At 35.7% G+C, this 21535-nt stretch overlaps 1 protein-coding gene across 1 annotated transcript; it reads left to right on the top strand.

The window, feature by feature from the left end:
- Nucleotides 1-7467: 7467 nt before the first annotated feature.
- Nucleotides 7468-21487, top strand: LOC145674763 (uncharacterized). The gene is made up of 2 exons (XM_081744952.1): nucleotides 7468-8261; nucleotides 17018-21487. The coding sequence occupies exons 1-2, from the start codon at nucleotides 7897-7899 to the stop codon at nucleotides 17475-17477; spliced, it is 825 nt and encodes a 274-aa protein (XP_081601078.1). The 5' UTR covers nucleotides 7468-7896; the 3' UTR covers nucleotides 17478-21487.
- The last annotated feature ends 48 nt before the right edge of the window (nucleotides 21488-21535 follow it).

Raw genomic sequence — 21535 nt, 5'->3', positions numbered from 1 at the left:
CCTTCAAGATGTAAAATGGTAAACCGAACCTGGCCGGTCATAAGAATGGCTTGCCGAACAGAAACGGACGAGAATCGAACCCAGTCGGGTTATAACGTAATCCAGTTGGTATGCATTACTGAGCAAAATGTGTACGCAGCAGCTGTAGACACCGAACTCAAAACATGTTAGTAAGTATACAGCTAAAGGAAGTTGCTTGCAAGTTTCACGTAGTCTAAAAATATCGAGGCTTTGTAGGGTAGAATTGAGAGTATGTTAGTTGTGATTAGAAAATATAAACCATATTTGCACCAGTTTAGTCAATGACTTTTTGTCATTTCTTCGGCAACACCGTAATCCCGTTGCTAAAACCTTCTGTAGTTTCTGGTCAAAAATTGTGACACACAATTTTCAACAGATTTCTTTTTAAATCTTAAGTTACACTGCACTAGGAGTTTTCCAGATATAGAAACAAACAATAGTCTAACAGTGCCATGTCCGTGCTATACGGTAGCAAGACGGCTTTCGGCAAGGTGGTGCGTGTGTGGTTTAGGATTTCTACGCTTGCTGTATTAACACGTGCTTTCATACAATTTGCCATTTGTTGTACTTGCATGCAATATTTTAGATGATACGCAGAGCGTCATAGGATCACTGGCAGTTCATTAGTTTATTGGCTTGCTGCCAGCGTAAAACTCTTGACTCAAGCTTAAATGGAACACTGAATGCAAGGTGTCACCCATGTAACTTTGTTACTGGAAACCAGTTTGTGGTATGCTTGCAGGCTTTCCAGCCAAACCGGATGCAAGCTTACCGATTTCCAATGCAAGTTTACAGTATGCAGATTGCAAGTTGTCTTTTCTCGTATGGTCATCTATTCTGAACCGAGTTCTCTCAGTTTCTGACAGGTCAAGTATGTAAGCGCACTAATGATGTTAGCCTGGTTTACTACACTCTTGCTGTTGATAAGTTCCAGCCGTTTAATTTGAATTCCTAGGCACACTCGTATTAAGTGTCGACAATGTCCGAGTCTGTCGTTCTGCCCGACATCATCAGTTCGTGGTGCAAGATACTCTTTCAATTCCACAAAACGCACAGCTTAATCTACCGTGGTGATGTGTAAGCTTTGCCAGAGATTGTAGAACTTCTGGTCTCTTTGACTTCAATCTTTCCCGTATATTGATGTTGTAGGTTATCAGCTTCTCATCACTTGTGATAAACTGTATCAGAAATGGTTCGAATTCGTTACGTTTCAGTAAGATTTTCAGATAAAATTTAATCGTGTATAATTCTTTGAGTCAGCTCATATACCACTAAAGTGTCGTGCTCTTTTTTCTACCTAGCTTTATCCAAATGACTTATTACTATTTGATGGTGGATATTAGGTCATTGGTAATGTCATTAGTGCCGATCACATTTCTGGACTTTTCCCAGAATATCATCCACTTTTTCTGTGGTTGGGCGCTCACAGCGAGTTGCATTCTGAACATCAAAATTTCTGAAACGAAAGCGACTGAAGTATGTGTTTATTTTTTTAACGTATCTTGTTCATAAACAACATTAATTTCTTTGCAGGCCTTCGCAGCATTTACATCTTTATCGCAATAAAATCGTAAGATGTAATGCAGCTTTGCCGAAAGCACACATACTTTCACGACATATCTTACGTCTGAATGCGAGAATTTAGATACATTTTCCATATACCTGCTTCAACCGTCGGCTAACGAATGATGTTAAGCCTTACTCGCTGAGACTTATATACCATGAGATTTGGGATATTCACACCATCTTTTGTGCAAAAGGCTCACTACTTTTGAACTACCTGATAGTGAAAAAATGCCTCTGTTGCATCTTAGGACTTGAGATTCATAACAGCAAATTATTTTACGTCTTCTCTTGGCCCTTTATCAATGTATTTTCTACTACTATACCGCTCAATAAAACGTTTTTTAAAGGAGGAAATGGGAGTACCCCGAGAAAATCCACGGACACGATGTTCTCCACGACAAGGTTACTTGGTCGGGGATGGAACCAACGACCCTATGCACCAGAGGTATGTGCTCTACCGCTGTGTTTTCCTGTCTTTCATAGCCATGTTCTAATGATCAATGTAGTGGAAGAATAGTGGTAGAATATTTTATCAATGTACTGGTGGATAAAATATGTGGCTCCAGGAGTGCCTGAAGTACATTGCTTAATAAATCTCAAGTGATGTAATGCAAAGTAGATTCAATTTTCTAATACTTAATTTTTTGAAAATATGAAATTCTATGTATCATATTACTTTTGTACTCAAAATGTGTATTATATCTTTTTCATTCCTTTCAGGCAGTGGGGAATTTCGGAATGGATACCATGGACAGTATTGCATGTATCTCAATAACATGCGTGACAGCAGTTTTCCAAAAGAGTACTTTAAAAGAAATTTGGAAGAAGATTGAATGCGGTGTCCTCTACTCTGTGACTATGGGTACCGTGTAGAACACTGACGCCAATCGTTAAGTCCGAGAGAGAGAGGCTTAGTGGAGATATAAACAATTATTCACAAGAGGACAACAAATGTAGCCGTGAGATTATTTGGAATGTGAAAAGTAAATCTTCGTGTTTTAAGAAGGAGTTGTCTGTATTAGTAGAAACAGTAATTGTAAAGTTTTACATTGTACTAACTTTATAGACTGAAATTGATTTAAACTAGTCGCAGAGTAAACCAATACGCTTATTGAAAGAATATTAACGTGTAACAGATTTGCACTCTTGGCTTCATAGCAAAATATATTATTGTACATTAATTACAACTTGGTAGTGGTGATTATAATGATGAGGCCATGGAAATTGAACGTTTTATGTGAAATATGTTTGGATTGTAAAATAAAAAAGAAATAAAAAATTAGTCTATTGAAATGTATGTAAATGTTATTTTGAATCTTCGAAGTTTGACCTTTTTAAATGGCATTATTTTATTTGATTGTATTGCATTTTTAGTATTCTCATTCTATTCTTCTATCCCGTCGGCTAAGTAAGACGATGGGATATAATGTGAAATAAATGTTCAGAGGCATTACATGATATGCATATTCTATCCTGCAGTTGCTTTAGCTAGCTTTAACATGTTAGACGGCTTTATTTTATTCACACTACTCTTAGGAGAGTGAAATTCTAAATATATATCACAGGCTATTATTAACTACATACAGAACTCTCTGGAATTGTCCATATAGATATCAATATAGTTTTTTTCATATAAATATTTTGAGTTTTTGTTGTATGTCATATATGGTGCATTGAGAGTACAAAAGAATCAAGTACTTTGGTTTTTGTTCCTTTTAGATGCAATTCATGTTTGAGATATTTAATTGAAGTTCCTTTCATTGTTTATAGTTTCATATGAAGATATTGTAAATACCTTTTGAATAAAAAAGTTTTGGTTCTAACCATGTACATAAAAGTACCTACAAACAGGTTTCTCACTTTCTCAGCTTTCTGAAGACTTGATTCCGTTATGCTATGAAAGTCTCATGATATTCGTAAAAGATCACCAAAAAGCAATAAATTTCTTTGTTCACGAATTATTGTCATAATGATTTGTTTTGGTTAGCGCATGTCCATAACAAAGGTAAATGATGGCAACAGAAAGATCACTGATTATCTTCTGATATATTCTGCTCTCTTATTTTTTTGAGTATTATGCATCTATTGTGTGCAAATTTATAATATGCATGCATATACACTTAGCTATATAGCATGAAGACTTCAAGAGCGAAAATCACGCACACGACTGCAAGATGCCCAGAAGTGGTTCTTTTTTTATTATTATTATTATTATTATTATTATTATATCTAGTTCAATTTAAAGCAAAGGGAATTTGAGGAACTGAGCTCGGGTGTAATACTAGGAGTAGGCGAGATGAAAATGATAGGTTTATGTGGAAAATAACAAGAGTTTGAGAAACACACCCATACCCTATGGTAGGCGGTCTCAACAAGTAGCTTTGAGTCACAATCGCGTAGGAATGGATCGCACTGCATAAAACCGTTTTTACGATATCAGATGACACATGCTTAAAATGAAGAAGGGGTCCAGTATTTTGAAATTTCCAAGTAAAATCAGTCACGTCACAACAAAAGAGTATGCAGAATAGTTACTTCACTCAGGCGACACAGCTGAAAAGTAATAGTGAAGAACTGACACAGCAAATACGAACACTATGTACAAAGTAATCTTCACAGAAGGAACAATTGTGGACTGTCAAGGATGAAGTGCTTTTCATTCTTTTCGGAGGTGCTGTTACAGGCTTACAACCTGAAACGTGTCAAGCTAGAAAGGAACAGCAATATTAAGAGAAATTATATAGGTCACTTGTAACCATAGAAACGGTTCACTGCTTCTAATTGTAATCAAAACTAGCTTGTAGTGGACACCTTTAACAAATTAGTATTTTTCGACACCTTGCACGCGTATACACACCACAGCTAACGTGCCTCTTCTCTATGGACACACACGAGTTGGAGAATAGCACCCTATATATATATATATATATATATATATATATATATATATATATATATATATATATATATAACAGTTCTAAGATATTTGCATCAAATTTTGCCGTTTTTAATAGACGTCAGTCTGTCTCCTCTCTCTGACTCGAATTTCTGAAGAGGTACTCGAACTTACATGTGAATTCACGCATGGAATTTCGAGAAATAGGCAGGAAGAAAGGTCGTGTGTGGCAATGTTACATGCAAAATTTAAAAAAAAGGAAAGACATGCAAATATTGTGAACATACATATTTAAGCGCAAATGTTGACAAAATGGTGGGGTATCTGCGTTCTGGCAGTTACCCAAACTAAATTGTTTGTAACTAACTAACTAACTAACTAACTCTATGGCCTATGGAACCCGGAGGTTCAGTGCCGCGTTCACAAAAGCTCTCCACTGACTTCTATCCTTAGCTAATTGCATCCAGTTTCTACTTTGTATTCCTATCTCTGTGAGATCCATCTTAATATTATCCTCCCATCTGCGCCTAGGTCTTCCTAATGGTCGTTTTCCTATGGGTCTACCAGTCAAGACTTTGAAAGCGTTTCTACTTTCTTCCATTCTAGCTACATGACCTGCCCACCTAAGCCTCCTAGACTTGATGACCCTCACAATGTTGGGTAAACCGTATAAACTATGTAGTTCCTCGTTATGAAGCTTCCGCCATTCCCCATTCTCGTTTCTCTTGGGCCCGAATATTCTTCTCAGGATCCTGTTCTCAAATACTTTCAGTCTATGTTCTTCCCTCAGAGTAAGCGACCATGTTTATAACATTTAGAAATTTAATCCGCCTTATGCAAAGTCGTTTTGACAAATGATTAGCGTAATGCTAAACGCCCGACATCTGCAGGAAACATATGTAAGACGAACGCTTTAGTATGGTACTAATCACAAGCCAGAAGGACTCTGCATATGGCCCAGTTTTCTTTATCATCTCTGACGGGTATTATCATTTCTAATTCATTTTCGTACTCATTGATAATTAAATTGCATCAAAGTGTTGCAAATCACTCATCTTCTGCTCCAACTGATATTTGATTCTTAAATCTGCGCCTCAGTTTGTCTTTTAACAATTTACTTACATGAAGGAGGTTAATGCCAGCAGCCCGCCCCATTTTTTCCACACTGACCTAACACTAATTCGAGCTTACAACGACACACTGACCCGCCAGACTGATCCATCACTCAGCACCTATAACGGGGAATTTAACTGCCAGTGTTTCGAAGGATAGCTGGCGTTGTCGGCGGGGAAGGAGTTTTACACGGGAATGACTTATCATACAGTGTTCAGTACTTAGTCCTGTATATGTATACCAAGTTTTATGCCGATCATCGCGTTCTAACCGAAGCATGTCCCTTGTTAGAAAAAATCATATGACTAGTTAAATAAAATAGTCAATGAATTTTTTTATAATTTTATAATTTTTTTAAACCTACAAATTGTTTAAATCCTAGAAGTATATCATAATAAATGAAAATAAAGTAATTTGTCATACTTTTCTTATAATTTGGAAAATAAAATAAAGAAAAGGAAATAAATTCCTTCCTGGAAATTGTAATGCAAGAGAACAAAACGGGAATATTCCCGTTTTTTATTTTCCTTTCCACCGGAAATATTCCCACTGCCTATCACTACTCTTGAATGAGTTGACATTGGTAAAAGTTAACATTTTACAAATACAATAAACGAAAAAAATAACTAGTGCAATTTAATTTACGGTGGAAAACAATAATGATATCAAAACAAAAGTGCAAAGAAAACACCAACCACTTTTCGTTCATTGTTACGCATATTATTATTATTATTATTATTATTATTATTATTATTATTATTATTATTATTATTATTATTATTATTAATAATAATAATAATAATAATAATATATAAAGTCAGTGGTAGCTCTTGCCTTCAAGAAGTAAACAACAGTGGCTTTAAACACATTATAAATTTCTAATGGTCTATGTCAGGTCGGGCTTTATATTTGTGAAGAAGAAGAAGAAGAACTAATTTTTTTAATAAGCAATTATTCTGTATCATATTAAAACCTGATCGTATATTTGATTGCAAGTACCGTCTATAATTGCCGGGAGAGTATCCTTGAAATATCGAGTAGAGTGGCCGTTATGGCGAGTGCATCGTGCTTAGTGTGTCCTGTGATGACGAGAGTTGTGTGGGGTTTTCTATACATATTTACTAAACTTACACACTTTTTCTTTCCTTTACACGTTCATACATTCCCTTCTTTTTTCTTCACATTTTCCCAGTCACTTTACACTCCTCACTTTTCTCTACTTCTTGTTCTGTTGAACTTGGCCTTCAGCCCTCTTTGTCTGTTCTAAATTCTCTCCTTATTCTGACCTTTTCCTATTGTACGATACTTCTCTCCAAAAAATCACAGAAGAAACAATTAAAGAGAAAGCGCAGGAAAAGTGGTATGAAGAAGGTGTCAAGAAGAGCAGTTTGAAAGGAATATACACATATAAAAGGCGTTATGAGAAAGTAAGTTATATGAAGAATGATTTGCGAAGCATTTTACTTTTCAAAGCCAGGTCAGGGAGCCTTGAAACAGGGGTAAGATTGAAAAAAATTTAAAGAAGTGAACGAAAAATGTCAATTATGTTTTAAAGAAGATGAAACATTAGAACACTTATTGTTAAAATGTGAAGAAACCCTAAAAATCAGGGGAAAATGGAAATGGATCGATGAAATGAAAAAGGAAGGAAATTTGGTTAAATTTGCTTGGAGGCTAGGCTTTAATGTAAATGCAAGGGAACTAAGTGAGAAAGAAATAAAAAAAAACAAAGAACTTCTTGAATTTTGGTGGAAAAAGAAAATGGAAAACTCTAAATGAAAAAGGAGCAGTACTTACTTTCTCTTTTTTTATTTTTTTCCCGAACCAAACTTCCGAAGGGAAGGAAGGAAAATACCTTGAAACTGAACCTGAACCTGAAATTTGACTTTTTCCCGATTGCGACACTTCTTTTTTCACGTATTTTCGCTTTATCATACTTACTACTTTCTATCTGTTTTATGACTTTGTACACATATTGTTACTTTTTTTTTTAATCATTTTTCAACTATTCTAATCTTTACATTTTACACGTTTAATTACCATTCTAAATTGCCGATATTCTTGTTCAATACAGTGATAATGATACTATTAAAAACTTTTGTGATGCTTACTACAAACAAACAATCAATTGCCAGAGAGCAATTGTGGCCGATGAATAAGAATAAGAGGAAGAAGAAGAGTTTGGAAATATAAAGTTGCTTTTGTGAACGTACTTGTAAATGATTTCATTAACACTGGCAACGTAAAATATAAGGGGAGTATGAGAACAGTGTTAAATTCTTATTATATTTCAATTCACAATGGCTGGTAAGGCCTCTGTTAAGTTGGAATTGATGTGCAAAGAAGAAATTGCTTATGACTTACCTCATGATGATCCGCTCGAAGGGAGAGGGTGGACATACGAACTAAAGAATGACAACAAAGAGTTAATATTATCTACAACGGAAGGAGAGGTATCAGTGGACAAGGATAGTGCTATGTGCTCTTTGGATGTGAAACTAAACGTTGATAGGGTGAAACCAGAATTAGCACTAGAAGAAGATCCTGCATTTGAAACTAATATAGAAACGCTAAGAAAAATTGTGGTTCAGGAGACTTGCGCGTCGTATTCTAATGACTCCCAACAATTAACAACAAAAAGTTTAAATTCAGTTCGGCCAGAAAGGTAATGTTCAATTTTTCATTAACTAATTGGCTCAGATTGATAATACGGTTACATGCTTCGGAAATTTTGTTGGTTAAATGCAATACTTCACGACAAATATTTAGGTATGGGAGATATCATGAACGTAAGATAGTAGCCTACAATTTGGAAATGACATGAGACACATAGACAAGCTGCATACCAAATAAAAATAATAACAAGATAGATGCCATCCATACAATTCTTATGTAGTTCATATCTTGATAAAATAATTATTTCTTTATTATTGGTTACACATTTCTCACTAATTGTTTCACATATTTAAAATATGGGTGCTCGACGATATTGTTTTATTTATATAGAGACTTATGTAAAATAACAAATAATGAGAATGGTAATTATCCTAAAATTTTACAAATGTAAACCTGTAATGTATTCGAACATAAACTATGGACGTTTGTGATTTTATTTAGAATTTAGCCCAAATGGGTCTAGCCTCATTTTTCCGGTGGGCTTAGAAAGACATAAGTAAAAGACAAGATAAAGAATATTTTAACCAACAATGGATGTTCATTATTTGTAGAGGTCCATACATCAGTCCAATTCATAGCTGCACTCATTTTTTCAAGGAAGTCGACTTTTTACATTCCCAGGAATCTTTTTTAGGGTATGGACCTGCATTTCTCAATATGGGATCACTTTAAAGGCTTGGTGAACGTACATAATATATAAATTATTGTAAAAACAACGCTAACCAGCATGTGCTAGATGACCGGTAAAAATAAGATTGCTATGCAGATTAGGGCATTACGCAGAATGTGGGTAAACAAGGATAGCGCAAAATTCTGTATTTAGGATGTCTTACGTGTTGAATGTGTTCTTGTACGTTCCTAAGTATTTTATAGGTAACATGCTGAAATGCTTTCTTTGCTTGTATATTTGTGTTCCAAAGTAACACAATACATTAGGGACGTAACTTCTTAATTATATGGATCCCTTCATTCCCAAACATTTTCATAGTTCCATGTTATGATTTGCCACACTAAATTTTGATACTTCATTTCGCTTACAGTGGTTACTAGCTACCTTGACAAGGGGTTACTTTGCACATCGGGCATTACTTCGTACAAAATATGAAGAGAGTTTCACAGTCCTCCGTCAGTAAAACCATGAACTGTATACACGAAGTTTCAACTACCACCTACGATAGAACATGTAACTTTATTTTGGTCTTAATGTTGGGGGTCAGCATCAGTTCTAGTTACAGGGAGAGTTTGTTGTTGTGTTGGTATGGAAAGCAGTCACTGTAAGGACCGCCAGATTTTAAAAGAATATCCGTTAATGTTAAGTCATTTTCGTTATATTATACAACGTAACTTGCATTATACAACGTAACTAATAACCGTTTGAATACTTTAATACAAATAAATTAGTTAAACGGCGGTTAGGCTTTATGAAGCGCCATTCTGTGCGTATTTAGTTGACAACACAGGTTGTAAGCCATTCATAAAAAATACAGATAAATGAATTGGATCCTAAAACCAACGGTGCTGACAATCTCTTACAGTTGAGACCTGCAGGGTCACTGACGATTCAAATGAATCGCTTCTACCCTAAGACCTTACATGCCACCGTAGTTGCATGCCTTCGGCATTCAAGTCATGACAAATCAGGGTTAATTTCCGAACCCCAATTGGGCTGTCAACATTCAGGCCTTGAGGAGGCATTTTAAGAAAATAAATACAATGAAGAGGACGACAAGAAATACACCCTGGGAGGAGATTTAATGCTACAGCCCCACATTTCAATTCATCAATTTTTTAATCAATTTTATTACTTCAGGCCCGCTCGTACCTACAAAATTGGTAGGTTTACAAATGTAACCTTTTAAAGAGCGCTAGCTAATACTTATGTGTGACTTACTAGCAATTGCACTTATCTTTATCGAGAATAAAGTCACATCCGAGAGCATTTGTCACAATAGTGAAACACAAGATAACAGTAATATTAACTTGTTCATTAAACATTTTTGTTGTCGAGGGCCTACTCGTACGTAGCAATCTTAATATGTTCTCATAACATAAACCTTAATTTTACCATATACTGTCTAACTGACGTAGGCACTCCGTACTATCGATACATCATAGTATCCGGTGTTTATCGTAGTAAAGGGTACCGTGGAATCGTAAACGGGCTTCCCTTTTTCTTTTTCTTTAGATCGGTTTATGATTCCCGGCACAAGAATACAAGAGTTTTTTTCAAACATCAAAAAGAATAACATTTAATTTACTTTCTTTAAATCCAAATCAAAACCCTAATTATTTTCTATAAATCCAAATCAAAATCAATTATTATATCAAAATCTAAAATCCGAACATCAATTTTATTACTATTATACTTTTCTCTAATTATGCCAAACACTAAAAGTTAGAACAAAATTTTGAAATTTTAGTCAATTGCCGAATCTGCATATTAGCTGGGACCCAATCAGGCGTCGCACTGGTTTCATCACTTTAATTTTATAACGAAAGTAGGGATGTCCCTAGGGGATGAACTATATTTTAACCTTCAACTCTTCTTAACTTATAATATCGCTTTCTCTGAAGTCAATTAACTTCAGTTATCATTAGTCACATTGAATGGACATTGACTTTTCATAGTAAACTGCATATATATATCGAACGACGAACAACTCATCGAGCAACTTTATCAAATTCAAGGTTATTGTCAATTACTTTCAATATTATACTAAATTGTATTTAACTTACAGTATTTTGACGGCCACTTAATCTTACATTACAAATTTCGCATATTTTCTCATTATACAATCACAACATCAGTTGAAAAAAATCACTATCTGAAGAGCACATTTTTTTAATTATCCAAAATTTTAACTTTATGATTAATTGTAGGTATTACTAGTACTTCTCTAATTATGTTCGTAATTATCTCTAATTGCCTAACATGTCTCTAAATGCTTGATTGTATGGGGACAGTTAATGTTAATATAAGCATAAAGGAGAATGATTAAAAACTCAAGCAAAATTTGATAATAAAATTTTATGATGAAGTATGGTTCCCAAAACTGGAAAGACCTGAAAAAAAAATACAAAACTTAAACATCCTAATAAGAATTCGATACTGAAGGTCCGCATCCAAAACGGGACAGCCATACTTTTCAAAACTGGTGCGGTATTATTACAATTTCAAAGTCCGAAATCGCGTTCTAAATCAATTACCTGTTTAAAATTTTCAATGCTGTCTTTCCTCTCCTTTCCACATTCATCTTTCATCTCCAAAAGCTGTAAGGAAACCATAAAACATGACATCTAAGTAAACGTACCTGGTTGTAGAGCGATTTTGATGGTTTCTTGGACTGGTGCGTCAGTGGCGGTGGGCACACACTTTGATTCCGAAAAGTAACCTTCGAAATTCGGGGAAATAAACAATAATCCTTTTTTCATAATCTAAAAGTTTAAAAGTTCAAATTCGGTATTTCTGATTTCTCATCTCTTCCGGGGTTTAGCCCGAGTTCGGGTGAAGTTCACGCTTTTTTTGTGCCAAGATTTTAATTTTCCATCTGTGCCGGTTACGCTTGTGAGCTGTAATTTAGCACGGTTACGTGTACTTTTCCAGTTAGTTTGTTTAATTTCGGTACTTTTCTCCTTTTTTACAGCGTATTTACTAAACTTCCACGTAATAACACACCTTCCTTTACGACGTTTGGATTTACGCTGCATTGCGATACCTGTCATAAATTTCTTTTTAGGTTTGCTCTTACTATTACTATATTTTGCCATGTAGTTTACTATACAATGTTCGTACGTGTTTTCGCTTAAGCTTTTTAGTGCTCTTCGGAGTCCATATATACTTCTTCCGCATGTTTGACACGAAATAACCTCGCCTACAGCTCGACTTTAATTTGCATGTAGTTCGTCTTTGACCGAGTTTAGTGCGTTCCGAATTACGCTTACCAAGGCTCTTTCCTTTTATTCTCAACTTATTTCTTACTGCACGCCTAATGTGTGGTTGTGCGTGCTCAGAATACGCTGTACGTGGAGGTCGACGAACATTGTTTTCATCATGAGCAATCAACTTGTCTACATTTTGAGTAGCACTACACTTAAATTTTCGCTCTTTACAATTTCGGAAAAGTGAAGTACTAGTTTGAAAATTCAAACATTTCGGCAACTGAAAATTAATAAATGTTGCATCTGATGTACTGATATGATCACGTCTGCTCATTTTAATTCTACTGATTATGCTCCTAGAAATCGAGTTTACGTTAATAATGTATTACGAAAACTCAACTGGGTATCATTGGCCATCTTATTTTCTTCTTAACCTTGCTGTTACATTTCGGTTCTATAACGGAAATATACTTTCGACTACGTGTGCTTTATTGGAAGTGTTACTTTTACGCTTCTTTACGGTAAACATTTCCGACCGATATTTTATATACGAGACCTTCACTACGTAAAACACAATTCGCTTGGCGGGTCTATTGTGAATTTGAAGTCGTTTCCTTCTACAATACTCAAAGCTGATAAAGTCGGAATAGATTTGCAGCACTAAAATGCAACTTACCTTAGACATACACTGTTACAAAGACAAATTTGAATTTGTTAAGTCGCGCAAAACCATTTGCTGCGACACAAAACCGACAACACTGTAACTTCGTTATCACACAAAATCATCAATTGAACTCTCTAGTCTTCCCTGGCTTTTTCGAGAGGGCGGATACGCGCAACCTGAACGCTACCGCTTATCATGTGTGAAACATCGGTATTCCTTTCCGGCAAAACAATTACATTAGAAACAATTGTCCAGAGGTACGCGTAACGATTCTTCTTTTTAGCTATCTATACACTGCATATTTCCCTTTCCTGACTGTAATCGACTTTCTGGTTTATTTAGCACATATCTTTCCCAACTTGGTCCGCCTTGAATTCAAGAGTATTTACGGTTTCTTTTCGCCTTCCACTCTTTTAATTTGTTGGTTTGCCTACACTCAAACTGTGCCGTTCGCATGTATTCATAGAACACAGTGAGACCTCTCTTTCATTCCGCTACACTATTTTTAAACTCAGCAGCTACTGAATCAACATGATTGGCCGCGTTAACTAATTCAGAGCGTACTTCAGTTAAGGAGTTATTGGCTACTTTGATATCATTAAGTAAGCTGTCTGCTTTCGCATTCAATTCGCTCTTTCATATGCTCCCAAATCGTTTCTGTTACAGGGTTTGAAGTTCACCTACTGATTCATGTATTTTTTGTCCTAGACATCCAATATTCATTACCATTTTTGAGCAATGGTTTCTAATTGTTTCTCTAATTCCTCTGTCAACATTGCTTGAAATTGTTCTAAAACACTAGCCTCCATATTGATTTGAATTACGAGCAACTAATTCAAAGTACAAAAATATAAATGTCTGAGTTTAATACGAAAATAAGAAACATGCACTTAAAACATGAAACACTATGAATTTTGATATTACGACCATTACCAACCAATCCTTCTTTTCACAACTCAGGTTTCACTTTGCGAAGTGCTTCAATATAAAATTAACACAGATATAAACTAGAACCATATATAAAATATTTTCTATAACTATTCTATCAGTCCTTGATTCCATTTTGTACTAATACACAATACCACACTCAGCAAGGCCATGTGATAATATTTGAAAAACAGTATCACGTGACAGTTTGTACACAATAACTGTGTCTTCATCAGACTTCCACTCCTTCCGGGTGCTAGGAGTTGGTCATCACTTATATATATTGTACGGAGATCAATTTTTATTAGGTTCCGCCCCTTCTTTAAAAAGTAACACTTGTCTGGTTTTCACTTTCACTTTTTAGCTGCACACGTGTCTAATTAAAGTTTTACTTTTTTCCGCTGGATGCGTCCTGTCCTCTAATTATCCTTATTTTCCTGTTATTTTGTTTCTTTTTCTTTCTTCTTCCTTTTTATTCCTTCTTCTTTAAGCAGAATCTTCTCTCACTCCTTATTTATCGAGAATCCTGCATTCCAGTTATCACCTTGCCTCCTGCTTTCATAATCTCTCTGGCTTCCTTCTATTTTCTCACCAAAGTCCTGTTCTCTACTTTTATGACCTGTGCTCCTTCCCACCCTATCCTGTGGTTTGTTTCTTTCTGATGCTTGTATATCGCATTGTTGTCCATTTTCAATCTTACATCATCCTGGTGCTGTTTAATCCTTTTTTTGCATTTTTTTTGTTTCTCCTATGTAAATTTTGTTACACTCCTCGCATCCTACTTTATATATTACTCCCCCTTGATCTTTGTTCCCTATTGCTTTTCTCTTTTTTCTTCTGACTAGTTCAATTATTCTGCGTCTTCTTTTCCTGTACGTCCTAATTCCTGCTTTCCGAAACATTCTCTGTATGTTCTCTGTTTGTTTGCACAGTTAATGTGTTGAAACTGTCACGTGATACTGTTTTCTTTTTACATATTATCAAATAGCGTTGCTCAGTGTGTATTAGTATTAAAACATTTACTGTTATTCATAAATGCACATAAAGGTGCATAGTGTAAAACATGTATGTGTGTATACCCAATCAGCTGTTTGCTATCCACTCACATCTACATAGAATTAAAAATCAACAAGAAAAATTTTTATGAGCTACATTAATCTCTCTGTTGCCCTCAAGGTCAAAACATATTTCCTTAACTTACATGAAAAATCTACATTACTCATTTCTTGTTTTTATCTGTCACTCTGCTTTATTTTTAATTAATTGTGTTCGCCGAAGATCTGATGGAAATTGACTGTCGACACTAGGCTAATCAGATTCAAAACTCAACACGTTATCTGTATAACTAATGGTATTGTAAAAGCAGTTGTGGGAAGATTGCTATAATTTAATCCGGAAAACGGTCGCCATGTGCTTGAAATCGTTTTTTTTGGTAGTTGTTAGATTCTTGTAAATATAATCGTAACCTTCACATTGATTTTCGTCTATTTCCCAAGATTTGTCACTTGTTTATTGCATTTATCCCAGCTTTGCTACGGTAGGGGGACGTAATATTGAGATCTCAAATATTCAGTAATAGTCATAATAATAATAATAGTATAGGTAACAAATTCCGTATGAGGACACATTGTATTAAAGCCTGTAAAATACCCCGTAGCGTAAGGCATAAGTTACAAAATAGTCGGGATTGGAGAGAAGTGTCAGGAGCAACAGCACATACTTTCTCGATACGTCCCTACAACTAGCTACATGTTAAAACGGTAAGTTTCCCTACAACGACCTAAATGTTATAAAGGAAAGGTACATGTTATAACGGAAAGTTTCGATATAATTTTCGTGTAGAAAGTAGGGATTCTGAACTCACAAGAGCCGTAATTACATTTGTTTTTAAGTAATGGTTATGCTGGCTAAGCTACAGAAGATGTCGAAGGGGTTTCGGGAAAGGGGTTACGTACCATCATGAGACACCTCTACAGCTACTCAAATTTAAACGAAAGATTTCCATTAATATTTCGTGTAGAATATATTCTACTGTACGTTTTCAGGAAAAAAACTGTAAAAAAAAAGAACTGAATATAATTGAAAACTAAAGCTTGTAATAAAGTAACTTGTGAAGTTTGCAGATGTAATTAAAAAAGCTTTGCTACAAAAATAGATACACAGATCATAATTCAGTGAGCTCTGAAATACAAACTAACAAAATGATGAATAAGATTCTGTCTACAGAGCAATTGTTGCTTACACTATTTCTAGAATCGAGATAAGTTTCAGAAATGTTTACGATAGTTTTGGTCTCGTCTCGATTCTCATCTCCAAAGCATGACTATAGTGTGAGTTAACCATGTCCCGTCTCGAATGAAAATGTTTCATCCCGATCTTGTTTGGTTTGATTTAGAATCGAGATGAGAAATTCGTCTTTTCATGGGCAACATTACACAAAACTAATTTTTTTTTTTTTTTTTTTGCCTAATATCACGTTTCTGCTTGTAATGGTACGACCTGAGCGATAATAAGTTTTTAATTTTTAAATATTCTTCGAGATAAATGTTATTATTATTAGTATTACTCCTGAAAACTTGATATTTCAAGTGCTGAAACAAACGAGTATTCAAATATTTGAATGTAATGAAGCGTGTGTTATCGCCGTTCTATTTCCATCAAAATTCCTAGAGTAAGAAAAAAATGCTTGACGTGTATTCGATCGAAGATCTTCGAGATAACTGGTCAAGCTACTAGACCACTGAACCACGATCACAACGCTGTAAATGATTCGTCTTTAGTCTTGTTACTTTAAATTTCTCTGCCTCAGCTTGGAAAGTTGTATGTAATTTTTTAATTGGTTTCAAAACGCCTTTCGTGTTCCTTTTATGATGACATAAGTGAATGATCTTCCGTACAGTGTCTATTAATACGTTGAGTTGTTCTTAAACCTTTGGATCGCAAGTTGTTTTTTTCTCCACACGAAACTACAGATAAGACAGATTTAATTCTCATGCTGTGCATTTGTGTGAAGGCAGCCGACAATACCTGGTCATAGACTTATGTCCGCCACGATATAAATGATAGTTTAATTTGATATAGTGAAACAAACTACAGCAACTTATTTTGAGACAATAGTGATATGGTACTCCGTTTCATATTTCCACAATATTTAATGTAATAAAACATGTAATATAGCGTAACTTTATCATGAAATGTAGCGAATGATTACATGTTTACTTGCTACTTATTCATTATCTCCATTTACATTTCACTGTTTGTTGAATTTGTTACAGGCGCGATAACATCTTTGATTTCCACGGAGAAGGGAATATGTTTACTACATTGAATAAACCCATCTTTCATTCTTATGAGGAATCTGATACTTCGACGCAGTTTGGCAAAGGATTTCGTCGATCACGTTTGACAACAAATATGGTGACGCAGGAAAGTGAAAAGCGTCGTACGTACCATAATAGTGATAAACGCTTTAATCAACGTTCAACTATGTCAAGTGGTGAGTTTATGCATTCAGGTGAAAAATCTCACATATGTGGAGTATGTGGCAAGGAATTTAGAGTATGTTCAAGTTTGGCTACACACATGTTAATTCACACAGGAGAAAAGCCTCACACGTGCCAAGAGTGTGGTAAGGCATTTACTCAAAGTTCAAATTTGGCTAGAGACATGTTAATCCACACAGGAGAAAAATCTCAAACGTGCAATGAGTGTGGTAGGGCATTTACTCGTCGTTGACATTTGGCTAGACACATGTTAATCCACACAGGAGAAAGAACTCACACATGCCAAGAGTGTGGTAAGGCATTTATTGAACGTTCACAATTGGCTGAACACATGTTAATCCACACAGGAGAAAAACCTCACACTTGCCAAGAGTGTGGTAAGGCATTTATTCGACGTTCACAATTGGCTGAACACATGTTAATCCACACAGGAGAAAGAACTCACTCTTGTCAAGAGTGTGGTAAGGCATTTACTCGTCGTTCACAATTGGCTACACACATGTTAATCCACACAGGAGAAAAACCTCACGCTTGCCAAGAGTGTGGTAAGGCATTTATTCGACGTTCACAATTGGCTGAACACATGTTAATCCACAAAGGAGAAAGAACTCACACTTGCCAAGAGTGTGGTAAGGCATTTACTCGTCGTTCGCATTTGGCTAGACACATGTTAATCCACACAGGAGAAAAACCTTACACTTGCCAAGAGTGTTGTAGGGCATTTACTCGTCGTTCACATTTGGCTACACACATGTTAATCCACACAAGAGAAAAACCTCATGCTTGCCAAGAGTGTGGTAAGGCATTTACTCGTCGTTCACATATGGCTAGACACACATTAATCCACACAGGAGAAAGAAGTCACATGTGCCAGGAGTGTGGTAAGGCATTTACTCGTCGTTCAGATTTGGCTAGACACATGTTAATCCACACAGGAGAAAGAAGTCACATGTGCCAGGAGTGTGGTAAGGCATTTACTCAACGTTCACATTTGGCTAAACACATGTTAATACACACAGGAGAACAACCTGACGCGAGAAAAACATCACACCTTCCAAGAGTGAGGTAAGGCACTTTGTCTTTGTTCAAGTTTAGGTGCACACATGTTAGTTAACACAGAAGATACTTACACGTGCCGAGCTTGTGGTAAAGGATTTATACTACGTTCAAGTGTGGCTACATTTATTTAATTTACACAGGAAAAAATTATACATGCCAAGAGTGTGGTTAGGCATTTAATCGAGGTTCCAGTTTGGTTGCAAAAATGTTAATCCAAACACGTGCCAACAGTGTGGTGAAAAATTAATTCAACCTTCAAGTTTGGCTACACACATGTTAATTCTCAGAGGAACAGAATATCACACAATCTACGAGTGTGATGGCGAATTTAAATATCGTTTAAGTTTCGTTACACACATGCTAATCCATACAGGAAAAAAGGTCACGTATGCTAAGAGTTTGGTTAGAAGTTTAATCGAATTTCAACTCTGGCTACACATGTTAATAGCCATTAGAATATGCATTAATATGCCCTGAGTGTGGTATCTAATTTGATATACGTTGAAGTTTGGCTAGAGACATGTTAATGCACTTAAAAGTAAAACATCATACATGTAAAGAGTGTGGTAAGGCATTTAATCTACGTTCAAAATTGGCTACACATATGTGAATACACACAGTAGCAAAATCTCACCTTGCAAAAATCCTGGATTATAATTTATTCTACGTTCATACGTGCTGAACCACACAGGATCAAAACGTCACGCGTGGAAGGTGTGGAAGACGATATAGTCTACGCTCAAAACTTGAAATGCAGTTGAACACAAGTCAGTCACCAAAGAGATGCAAAGAGCTTAGCAAGGCATTTACTCAAGGTTCACATATTGCAAATTAAATCATAATCCACAAAAGACAAAAATCTCACACGTGCGGAGAGTTTATATGAGATGTCGCATTCTGTTGGAGGAATAGAGATGGTATAACCTAAGCTGTTATTTTTACTCGTGCTATGAAAATTGTACTATTCCAAATTGAGTGCTTGAGTAGAATGGTCGACAAACGGATGTCATTTGTGTCTGACGTTATCCCATGTTTATTGTAGATCCCTATCTAAGCTCAAGTTATAGTCACCAAAATGAGCAACTTTGTCACCTTCTGACAACATCTGGAAATGATTCGTGGCATCTTTCAAGTAAACTTTGAGCACTGTTCCTATATGGTCTGCAGAAACACCCGACGAAGATTGTTTTTGGACACACCTCTGCTCAAATAGTTTCACACTCACATACGAGATCATTCTGTGGTCTGCTGCCCCATTAATTTTAATACTACAAACAATCCGCCTTTATGGTCTTGCGGTCTTATTTCTCCACTGTTCCTTATCGATATTTTCAGACATGTTTTGCTCAATATTAAACAGATATATTTACGGCAGAGTCTGTAAAATTCTTTGTAACACTTTGTACATTTTTGTAGTATAGTTTAAAGGTGGTTTTCTGTTCACTGCACTTTTGAGCAGCATTCTACTGTACATCTGACTGTAGCAGAATATAAAACATCTGATTTGGCACACTTCTCTAGCGTGGGATCACGTTGTCCAAGTCACTCTCACTCTTTTCTTGCCACCTGAGTTGAACATTGTAAATTATTTTAATCGAGTGTTCTCTACCAATAAATGATAACGATATTTCACTGCATCTCCAACTGTCAAACGCAGACTCTAGCCGTTGCCTTACTACTGGGTTCACAATGGAAATGATAAAGCATAGAGATAGCTCAAATATTTTTCGCGAAGCAGTAGCTCGAACTTTAACTTTTCTGCCGTTTGATGCCGTCTTTTTGTATTTTATGCATACACGATCCTAAGTATATACAAAGATTTCTTACTGCCAAACTTAACATACAGATTTACAGTGTGGATAGCTTCATTATTCAAAATCTATAAAAAAAACTGTTGACCTTCTAACCAAAAGTTCTCCACATACCTTTCATTGTCCGATTACCTAGTCCCACTCTGGAGCTATACCAATGCATAACTTGTCCATATTACAGTAATATATCGAAAAAGTAAATCTCTCGTATATCAACAAACGCTTCCAAACTCAGCACCCTTTATTCATGCAATATATACTACCTCACTTTAGACCCCACACCAAATCGCTATCAGCATACTCCTTTTCCCTAATATTTACGCTCTGCCAGTACATTTTACCCTCGTGAGATTCATTGTTTCTAACCGTATAGTGGTAAGGTGAAAAAAAAATTTATGAATGGTAACATTTTGCCTCATTGACCCAGGAACATTTTTGTCTGATAAGATGTGAACTAGGATTTAAATTTGTATTATATTTACATTATTAAATACAAACACCAGACAGTGGATGCGCTTTAAGCGAAACTGTACATTTTTATTGAGGCAATACCTTTCTTGTTAAAATTAAGTTCGATAATTATGTGACTATTTTATTGCTTAAATACCGGTACTGAAAATAAAATATTTATTAACTAGAAAGAAGTAAACCAGGATTTCTCCTAATAGCGGTATATTCACGTTTCAATTCTGCAGCAGTCTCCACACATCATTTTTGCGTGACTTAGGCAAAACCACTTACAGCACTTTTGGCAAGATATCTGGCCTTACTGTGTTTATACATGTAACATCGTCCTCGCTTTCCTACATGAGGAGCTACAGAAGCATCTTCTAGAGTCAATCCGAAAAACTTGCTGTGTTCGCTGGATGTATAACATTACTATTAGTCGGTTCTACATTTTAGAAGTGATAAAATCACGTTATTTCCCATCGTGTAGTACTTCTTTCTTCGTCATATTCAGTAGGTATCTGGTCTACTATGTACACCCCACCTTTAGTATCGTTGTAAAATGTGACGATATCTGGCTTTCTGTTATCTCTGGTACTCTCATCTAATTTGACGTCATTGGGCATACTTGAGATCAGCACTAAACACAGATTTTTCTTAGATGCATACGAACCAATGGTGCAGTTCTAATGAAAACCAAATACACTACTGTATTCTTTCCTCCGTTTGGCATTCACAAACGCGGGGGCAACTCTCTTGCTTTTACGAATTGTCCCTATAATAGTTAACTTACTGTCTCATTCCATTTATTTAACCAAATTGCAGCTTGTAAACCGATTATTGTAAAAAGTTTCTTTGCAAGATGAACCATGAATCTGTTGACACAATCTCTTCACTACTTCTTCAGGTTTGTTATCTATCTGGAACGGGCCTTCTCGTTGTGTTCTCACATACACTTCTATATTTGTTGTGT

The sequence above is a fragment of the Thermobia domestica genome, chromosome 18 (genome assembly GCF_964235325.1).
Source record: "Thermobia domestica chromosome 18, izTheDome1.hap1.1, whole genome shotgun sequence".
Classification (NCBI taxonomy): domain Eukaryota; kingdom Metazoa; phylum Arthropoda; class Insecta; order Zygentoma; family Lepismatidae; genus Thermobia; species Thermobia domestica.
This window is presented reverse-complemented; position numbering and strand designations above follow the sequence as displayed.

What these genes read in the sequence shown, in the direction of transcription:
- LOC145674763 (XM_081744952.1), top strand. Translation starts at nt 7,897, where the DNA reads ATGGCTGGTAAGGCCTCTGTTAAGTTGGAATTGATGTGCAAAGAAGAA. An exon ending in AATTCAGTTCGGCCAGAAAG is followed by an intron (nt 8,262 to 17,017) that starts GTAATGTTCAAT and finishes AATTTGTTACAG; the next exon opens with GCGCGATAACATCTTTGATT.